We start from the raw sequence: 10,864 nt of genomic DNA, 5'->3' as shown, positions 1-10,864 counted from the left end.
CGTCAGGTTTATTGATTTACAAATTACCACATTGACTAGCTCTACATTTTTATACACTTCACACTTTTTCCAAAACTTGTACGGATTTGTGAAATAAGTTATTTCACTCACGGATCCGAACAAACCGCTCCACAATCCTTGTAATTATCGGTTTCTACCTAATTAATGGTATCTTTTGACAAAACAACTTTCTTAAAAACACTCACTTTCTTTTCCTACATCTTTCAATCTTACAATCATTAGAGTAAACTCACTTTAAAGTTTAACATTTTTGGCGGATTGGATATTTGAACCCTTGCCTCCCTCAGCAAACGCTCCCACGCCCGAATTGTTGAAATCTGAACTATTTCTTGCCAACACCGCGAATGTAACAAAAAACGGCAGCATTACTCCAATTGGTGTCGAAAATAGTGAACGACATAAAATTTTATACGAATACGGACGCCAACAAAATAATAAAACACATCCACCCCAGCTACGGACTCCACTATTTAAACCAAGATGTCCGGAAAACACAAGTCACTTCCATTCCGGACTCCGACAGTTTTTCTACTAAAGAAAGAAAAGAGAGTTAAGAAGAAAACAAAGATGGACAATCGTACCACTACTACTGACAACCGAACGCAACAAGAAAAACGCCCCCGACAGGAAGCCGAGGAGGCGACAGCGGGTATTGCCCCGACTAGCCGCGGACCCGCTTCGAATCCGCCAACCGCTAGTGGAGGAACCGCGCAGAGACCGCGGATCGACAACGCCGCCTTCCAAGAAAGTCGTCGCGAGGCGGTTGAAGAATTGGACTACGTAACGAACGCCTTCACCGATCAGCTGGTGGCGCTGATCCGAATGAAGAAATGGAGAAAGGCTACGGAGAAATTGAAGGAAATCCTGGACTTGGATCCGGCAAACCGTCATCCCCCGTTATTCTGGCCACCAGCGACGTGGGCAGATGAAGATAAATGTCTACATTGCAATCAAGAACGCTACCCCCCTCCCTACTAAAATATTCATGTCCCCCCCAATTTGTATCTCTTTCATTTTACCTTTTTATTTCGGTTCCCAATACAATAATTACAAACAAATATTTAATATTATAATTATAAACCCATCGTTATTTGCCATAATCATTGACATTATCGTATTTGAGGACATATAACTTTAGGCAGCATATGACAGTTCAAAAACTGCATATACGCAGGTTATCAGTAAACATAAGCGATAAATACGATATCAGAAATGATATCGATAATTCCATATTTCATATAGTTAAGTTATAGAAAACCTTTCCATACCTTCAGTATTACGATAATGCCACTTCAATGTGCCACGCCCAAACGTCAGCACCAACGCTATAGCATTCCCCACACACCCACGCACTTAATTTTACCGTTTCTTTTGCTCCCCTTTTCTTACGTTACCCGCTAAAATGTGGAACTTGGACTGAGGAATGTTTCAAGGCCACCTACACACTTGCTAGTATTTCACACCACCCTCCCCCCTCTGTTTCCGTGCATACCCCTTTCCCATGTGTTGGACTTAGAAAATTCTCAACTTCGCATATGATCCTTAAATTTTTTTTCTCGCCGTACATTTTTTTAACGTTTCTTTTCTATTCCCCTTGCCAAATGAATGTTTATTTTTAAATTCTTTCTTTTCAATAATAATGTTTAGCTTCCCCTCTTTCCAATAATACTAATTAATTGTTGCAATATTGTTTCTCTTTATGCTTAAACAAATTATAATATGAGACATTTCATTTACGTATCCTTTTGCCGTAGCGTGTTTAGCAAAAGCCGACGGAAAATCTTTGACATTTTTAAGCCTAGAATACGTTACTCCCATTTTTATCTTTTGCTACCCTTTTCATTCTTTGATTTTATTTTTGTTTTGTATGAAAACCATAAAAGTTTCGTCTATTTTGTTTTATTCCATTATTGTACGTACTATTTTTCCCAAAATTTTGTTTTGTTTTGTTTTGCTTATGCCTATAGAAATGTCGCCATTGCCATTTCTGCTACTGCTAAGCCTTTGCTGGATTCGTCCGCAAGCCTTTGAAACAACCGTTTGCGATTGCTCAGAGCCATTAAGAATGGGAATTCTTCAATTCTCTGACGCAAATTGCCGGCCAAAAGAAATTGACAAAAATAGTGTTCAAGTGAAATACGGTGTTTACAGTGAAGAACGGGCAGCAGCTCATTTTCCGGGATATATTTGCGCAAAATGGAAAAACATTAAACACACTACTGTGAGTTTTTTCGGCCAGGTAGTGATTGTGCCGGACAAAATTTCCATCGATACGACACCTTCAGAGTGCAACGACATGATTAACCATAAAAAGTGCAACGGAAATGAGATGAAAGCTTCGGATAATAAATATGTATTCGATCACGATCCAACACCTTTGAAATATTGGATGAGTACAGTAACAGCACAAATTACTAACTGCGTCCTTGAAAAAGTGCAACTTTATCAACAAAGTGAAGACACTAACTTCCAGACACCTATTGGCACAGCATCCGCGACGGCAGGTAACTTGTCACATAATCATTTAACATTGGTATGGGACACTACCTACACGCATCACACCGCACCAATCAATCGACTTGTTGAATCTGGTGTCGGTACACTAACAAGACAGTTGGAAGGCGAAAAGTCATTCCGTCTACAGGATGACGAAAATCAACTAGATTTTCACTTAACTCTTCGACCTCCTTGTCTTCCACTTCAACCCAATTGTACGAACCGTACATCAGCTTACGATGTCGTTGGTCAACCAAAATTATACCTTTTGACAGGAGAGATAAAGGAAAATTCTTCTTCAGCATCAACAACGACACCACCGCCACCTAACGCTGAAATTTTCAGTATACCAGCTAATATACAATATATTCGCGATCAACTCACCGATCACGAGAATGAATTAGCGAGACTAATTCAAATATTACAATGTGATTCCCGAAAGGCGAAACACGAACGAGCTATCGCAGCCGCTCAATATAATGGATGGTTAGCGGCTTCCCAATTAAATTTACCCCAGTGCACGAAACTCCCAAGCTTTGGGTAGGACGGCAGTCGTCATTCAATGCAAAGAATTAAATGTCACATTTGACACCGTAGTGACCTCTTGCGGACCACAACCAAAATTCCAAAATTTTACAATAAACCTTGATGGATGGGAACTTGTAAAATTTTCACCCTGTTATTGGACCAATGGATTTGTCAACTTTAATGGCAAGCCGTACGCATTCCGTAATAACACCTGGAACCCAATCGAGGCAAATATTATTTTACCGGAGCAGTCACTCGCCCACTCCTTTCGTTACGAAGATGTCAAATTTTCTGATTACGAACATCGAAGCAACCCAGCATACAGTGATACCATGCTTAACCACATGAATATCATGGCCGATATTGCGGCAGCTATGAACGAACACTCACAAGATATATCTTCGGTACGCGAAGCATTGAGTACCTCCAATGTTTTGATAACAGCATCCAATGTCGGGACCTACACCAGCTGGTGGGGAAAACTGAAGGATTATTTTTACATCGGTTTACTCTGTGTCTCCGGTGTGGTCCTCATGCGTATCTGCTATTGCTTGGGATTTTTCGAAATGATTCGGAGTCTATGCTGTCCCAAATGGAGAACTTCGACCACCGCAACTTCCGGATCTTTCGAATTCAATGAGAGATTACGGGACGTAATCTCACGCAACCGGGAGTGATGTAACGAAGCCATCTAAATATATATACCTTTGCAGATACCCACAATATGATCTATTTGCTTATGCTTATTTTATATTCACATTATATTCTTATTCACTATTACAAACGTATTTGCTAGTTGCTTCATGTGCAACCATGTTGACCTAGATAAAACTTCCGGGTTCTGACTCACGCGTGTGACGCACCTACGCGTCACGAACATCACGCCACATGCGAAGATGCGACGTTTCATGGTGAACCCACTTTCTGACAAGAGTCAGACAAGTATCAGCTTGCAAGACGTTCAGTCGCCTTTAGCTTGAATTGTCACTCTTGAACAGTAGACTTTTATCTTGATGTGTTAGCTTATTCATTTTAATCCATTAGTTATTCCTCCAACTTATTTTGTTCTTCTTTCCTCTCCGAGCATCGTGTGTATTCGAATTATCTTCTCAACACGTACTCCAAATACTATACGTGTCGGCAAGTAGTATTGTTTCCCGTTTTCTCCTATTATTCCCTCACGCTTGTACGCCCGCGCTACCACGGTAAGATCAAATTACTTTGTCTCGAATCTCACGCTCAGTTTCCCAATTGGACTCACGTCCATGTATCCTTACTCGTTTTGTAAACCTTTGGCCTCAGCTTAGTAATACATAATCATCATTGTGGGTAAATACGCCTCTGAGTTTATTTACACAACAAATTGTCTTAATTCGTAAAGCCATTCACCCGAGAGGGAGAATGCTTTACACTAGTGTCATGTATTCACGGCAATGGGAAAGAGCTAAAAAACTAGCAAGATATTACCTCTTCAAACTCAAACTACACAGAAAAGCTACTACGACATCGGCGCGAAAGCAGCTAAATACAACATAGGTGACTTTGTTTTGCTAAAAGTTCACCAGTAGCAGGAAAATTCTTAAACAGATGGAATGGACCATTTTCTCGAAACTTCTCGGATATCAACAACGAAATCCAGCACACCATGAAATAAATACTGAAAGCTGTGGTACATATGCTTATCGCTAAAGCTTTACATCCCAAGAAAACAAGAAACAACAAACGGAGAAATAATAAATAATTCAATCAACCTTCCGGAGAATGTTGAAGCAGGACGACCAAAAACTCACCAACGCCGTCTGGGAAGACGGAGAAAAAAGCAGCCGATCCATCCAAGGAAAATCAACATCAAATCCCGCAGAAAAATGAATGGAATGGCAACAAAAGAAGAATCAGATCCCACAATACCCCACCCATACCACGACAGAATCCTAAACCCCCATCTAACAAACCACCGAAACAACTTACGAAGGATGTCATCAAGAACAACATTACTAAATCCTAATATTTTCTTAACAGATGCAAACACTACTACTCCTTCTTTGCTTCCTTCATTCACTTAACCATACTTACCCTATCTACGCGATAGTCTGTAAATGTAATAACGTGGAAATTCGAGGAATCCTGGACATCGAATCACCTTACTACTTTGACCATGACAAATCTGAAACACAACACTTACCGAGGATTCAATTTACCAACACATTGATGGCCAAGAAAAAACCAGCACCCACTTGGAAAGGATGGACATGTAGACAACGTAGCAAGACGAAGAAAATAAATGGATCCTTCGACACAATATATATTTACAGGAAACACAACTAATAACCCCTCTGGAATGCTAGGGGGTGGTCAACGACAAAAAGTGCGATGAAAATAATATGCAAGTTGAATCACCAGGGCTGAGTTTCCCAGCCACCTCTACAGGCGAAGGGAAATGGTACGCCATTAAGGAGTACCATACCCTCAACTGCGTAGCGGAACAAATCACACTATGGCAAGAGAGAACTGATCAGCCAATCAAGAGCCCGTTTGGACTATTGAACAACACACAGCAGGAAGGACAATTCATTCAAAATCAAAACACCATCGTGTGAGGAGAAAGAACAACATACAACTCATATCCTCAAACACCACTCCCACCTATACCACCTCTAATCAAAAGAGAAAAGAAATCAAACAACAAAAACTTGACCACACCCACCACACAAAAATCCATTAGTCTACTTCAAGTACCACCACGACAACAAAGCCGACTACAAAATAATCACCACAACAATTAAAGAAACATCAACCATAAAAACTACGGTATAATGCACAAGCAGCTAAAAGTTAGACTAAATTGTTCAAAGCATATTGCACAGCACAAGCCTCACGTTTCCAACAATTGCTTTTAAAAAACACACCATCCTGCCCAGATAGCAATTGTTGTCCCATAGTGGCTCCAAAGCCGTACTAATGGCACCGCTGTGACGAATTCATCCAGTAGATGTTCCCATCGAATCCCTTGAAAAAGAAGTACTTCCGTTTTTCTGCTATGTTTCATTTGTCCCCCGTCGATGTCCCTAGCCCGTCCCATTTCTTTTCTTTTGGCTCTCTATCAACACTTAGAAAACTTTTTTATTATCATTGTCTTTGTTCAGTGTGGCGAAATTTGCTCACTGCCTTTTACGACAGAGTTAACGTTTCGCTCACTAGATGGCTAGTTCAATAAATTTTGTAAGCATTTTGTATTATTTTTTGAATAATTTTTTATTTGCTATTTGTATTATCTTTCTTGCTGTAGATTTTTTATTGTTTATTGGTAATTTAAAGAAAATTTTTGTTACTTGACTGTTCATCAAACAGTGCTGGGCAACGTTTACGCTCGTTCTGGACTTGGATTGTAGCGTCTGTGTTCTGCCACGTGTGAGAAAGCTGGAAAATATTATCTCTGTTTCTTGCTTCAGTTAATGGATATTTTTACTCAACAAGGTATTATTTTTAAGTTTTGAAGCTAATCAGCGGGAGATGCTAGACATGCTAACTTTGCTGTTGAAAGACAGTGCTCCATCCCAACCGGACTTATCTTCCATTACGGAATTGTTTCAGTTGCCAATGAAGGATTTGGATGATGCGAAGAACTTTGAAAAGTTACTCCCCAGATAACACCGTGCCGTCCCAGAGCCATCGAAAACACGTCATTTTCAGACGTCTGAGATGTACTTGGAACATACCAGATTTCCAAGTTTACATTCCTTGGACGTCTTTTATGTACGGGTAATGTCCGCTTCGGCGAGATCCCATACTCGTACCTATCTCGTCCCATTGGATGGACCTTGGACGTCATTCGGACGGAATTGGGATGTCAATGGAACAAGTGATATGCGTAATAAACGTCTTGTATACGAATAGTATCCTCATTCGTTCTCAATTATTCCGCTGCATATATTGATGAATTTGCGGCAATCCCGCTATTTTCCATAAAATAAAAAGACTCAGTAATTTATCTAAAAAAACCCAAATTTATTTTATCTCTTCAGGTACAATATGAAACTCAAAATAGTCAAATTATTCAATTACAATATGAAACTCAAAATAGTTTAACTGATCAGGCACAATATGAAAATCAAAATAGGAAATTTAATCAGTGCATTAGCAATCGCACTTTACGTTGAAAATGATAAATTAGTCAGCAATTGTAATCGCTATCATCTTGTCGGAGCTCGTCTTCCCCATTATTTTTTCCATCTTCATTGTTCTTGAAGGCATACCTTGGGCAGTGACGTAACCAATTCTTTATCTTCGACTCCACTGCATCTCTTGTCATGGATTTGTGCATTTCACAAACTCCGTCTGAAATTGTAAAAAATATAAAAAACTGTTTAAATTGGCCGAATGAAAGCTAAAAGAAAAGTGCATTTGAAACATGCAATTTACTCACCAATTACAATATCACAAATAGTAGAAGTTTTAAAAGCAACTTTATCCTCATTGAGGCCTACATAGCAGAAACAACTCCCACACTCGTAGGTCATGATTGATTTCATGACCCTTCCAACGATGGTATTCGTAGTTCCTCCTATTCCAATGACGAATGTCCTCTGCAGTAAAAAAGATAATGAGTTACATTACTAGTTAAAGGAACTTTTCTAATTCACCGTTTTTGATTTGTTGTTTGAACTCGGAGTAACTTTTCAAAGTTCTTCGCATCATCCAAATCCTTCATTGGCAACTGAAACAATTCCGTAATGGAAGATAAGTCCGGTTGGGATGGAGCACTGTCTTTCAACAGCAAAGTTAGCATGTCTAGCATCTCCCGTTGATTAGCTTCAAAACTTAAAAATAATACCTTGTTGAGTAAAAATATCCATTAACTGAAGCAAGAAACAGAGATAATATTTTCCAGCTTTCTCACACGTGGCAGAACACAGACGCTACAATCCAAGTCCAGAACGAGCGTAAACGTTGCCCAGCACTGTTTGATGAACAGTCAAGTAACAAAAATTTTCTTTAAATTACCAATAAACAATAAAAAATCTACAGCAAGAAAGATAATACAAATAGCAAATAAAAAATTATTCAAAAAATAATACAAAATGCTTACAAAATTTATTGAACTAGCCATCTAGTGAGCGAAACGTTAACTCTGTCGTAAAAGGCAGTGAGCAAATTTCGCCACACTGAACAAAGACAATGATAATAAAAAAGTTTTCTAAGTGTTGATAGAGAGCCAAAAGAAAAGAAATGGGACGGGCTAGGGACATCGACGGGGGACAAATGAAACATAGCAGAAAAACGGAAGTACTTCTTTTTCAAGGGATTCGATGGGAACATCTACTGGATGAATTCGTCACAGCGGTGCCATTAGTACGGCTTTGGAGCCACTATGGGACAACAATTGCTATCTGGGTCCGAGTTCAAACAACAAATCAAAAACGGTGAATTAGAAAAGTTCCTTTAACTAGTAATGTAACTCATTATCTTTTTTACTGTAGAGGACATTCGTCATTGGAATAGGAGGAACTACGAATACCATCGTTGGAAGGGTCATGAAATCAATCATGACCTACGAGTGTGGGAGTTGTTTCTGCTATGTAGGCCTCAATGAGGATAAAGTTGCTTTTAAAACTTCTACTATTTGTGATATTGTAATTGGTGAGTAAATTGCATGTTTCAAATGCACTTTTCTTTTAGCTTTCATTCGGCCAATTTAAACAGTTTTTTATATTTTTTACAATTTCAGACGGAGTTTGTGAAATGCACAAATCCATGACAAGAGATGCAGTGGAGTCGAAGATAAAGAATTGGTTACGTCACTGCCCAAGGTATGCCTTCAAGAACAATGAAGATGGAAAAAATAATGGGGAAGACGAGCTCCGACAAGATGATAGCGATTACAATTGCTGACTAATTTATCATTTTCAACGTAAAGTGCGATTGCTAATGCACTGATTAAATTTCCTATTTTGATTTTCATATTGTGCCTGATCAGTTAAACTATTTTGAGTTTCATATTGTAATTGAATAATTTGACTATTTTGAGTTTCATATTGTACCTGAAGAGATAAAATAAATTTGGGTTTTTTTAGATAAATTACTGAGTCTTTTTATTTTATGGAAAATAGCGGGATTGCCGCAAATTCATCAATATATGCAGCGGAATAATTGAGAACGAATGAGGATACTATTCGTATACAAGACGTTTATTACGCATATCACTTGTTCCATTGACATCCCAATTCCGTCCGAATGACGTCCAAGGTCCATCCAATGGGACGAGATAGGTACGAGTATGGGATCTCGCCGAAGCGGACATTACCCGTACATAAAAGACGTCCAAGGAATGTAAACTTGGAAATCTGGTATGTTCCAAGTACATCTCAGACGTCTCAAAATGACGTGTTTTGGATGGCTCTGGGACGGCACGGTGTTATCTGGGTGGGGGGTTGCAAAGTGAACCAACCTGTTACTTACCTTGAAGCGTAATACCTTATGGCATATAAAAAGCAAGGTCTAGACTTACCCCAACCTGCCCTGTCGTGTCCATCACCCCGTCTACCATACTATTGTCCTACCATACTATGGTAGACGGGGTGAAGGACACATAGGGCAGGGTTGGGTAAGTGTAGACCTTTTTTTAAAACCTTAAGATATTACGCTTGTTGGAAAGTAACAGGTCGGGTTATTTTTGCTACCCTCAGGGTGGTGTGTTTTTTAAAACGACAGTTGGACTTCGGCTGTGTAATATTCCTTACCCAAATAATTTAGCTAGCTGCCTGTGCATTGTTATGTCGATAACGATGCAATATGTGTAGAGACTCTGATTGCGATGCTGTAGATCAGAGTTCGATTCCAGATAAGGAATTGTAAAATAAAAGGTATTTTTTCAATATTCTTTGTTTGAGTTAGCTGGGAATGTAAATAACATTAAAACGATGGAAATTATACTTTTTTTATTGTTTAATAAACAACAAAATCACATATTTCTTGATAAGAATTTGTTTTATGTATGAAAAGAGAATTTTTTATAAAGTAACCTTAAACATTCATTACCTCATCTGGAATCGAACACCGATTTCCATCATCACAGTCAGAAATGCTACAACTACGCCATGGTCTAAAAACTAGAAATCTATGAACTGTCGTAGGACAGACCCATTTTTGACGATTCGTCTGCAATATTTTGAAACTAAAATCTGGCCATCTAATAGATGCGCTGACTACCCGGATCAGTCATAACATTACATTTCTAAGCCCGCAGAAAGTAAGTTATTTTGCTTAAAGTTTTTCATTTCAACTAAATCTTTGTACTACAACTTTTTCTCTTATACCCTGGCATATGTGCGCCTCGTCGAAATCCTTCACAATCCTTGTTAACTGCTGGCACAGTCTTTCGTCATTCTGTTCTGGTTTTAGCACCGTACTATAAAGTACTTTGGAATGGTAGGACAAAAAAACCTGCCTGTTTTTCAATTGAACCGACTTTGATTCAAGTGTTTTTTCCCGAGATGAGTTGGAGCTGAACACAAAGTGGGACCTGTAATGATAACAACCTATTAGCCAAAAAAAACCACTAATAATAATATACAGTACCGCAGACGCATCTTTTGAGTTGATACAAAACCAAGCGGGAGGTACTGGACAATCTTCCAGATTAAGGACGACCATAAGTCATGCAGCGACGATTGTAAATCTTGATCAAAAGGCACCCCTTCATAATTCTCGGGAAGATCATCAGTGTGTTCTCGAGGCCCATCCAGGTGTTTAGCGTTCGTACGCTTCCTGTTTTCACCAGTCTGTCTATCTTTAGGTACTTTTCTTTTGACTGGTTTTGGCT

The 10,864-nt window shown here is 39.0% G+C and overlaps 1 protein-coding gene across 1 annotated transcript; it reads left to right on the top strand.

Annotated features, from left to right (window-relative positions):
- The first annotated feature begins 1,790 nt into the window (after nt 1-1,790).
- LOC123470493 lies at nt 1,791-6,160 on the top strand. The gene is given in 2 exon segments (XM_045170794.1): nt 1,791-3,043; nt 3,045-6,160. Coding segments are annotated over 2 exon segments (1,833 nt in total). The 5' UTR covers nt 1,791-1,888; the 3' UTR covers nt 3,723-6,160.
- The last annotated feature ends 4,704 nt before the right edge of the window (nt 6,161-10,864 follow it).

Source organism: Daphnia magna, linkage group LG3, assembly GCF_020631705.1.
Source record: "Daphnia magna isolate NIES linkage group LG3, ASM2063170v1.1, whole genome shotgun sequence".
Lineage (NCBI taxonomy): Eukaryota > Metazoa > Arthropoda > Branchiopoda > Diplostraca > Daphniidae > Daphnia > Daphnia magna.
The sequence above is the reverse complement of the archived record's forward strand: the minus strand, read 5'-3'. Positions and strand labels throughout refer to the sequence as shown.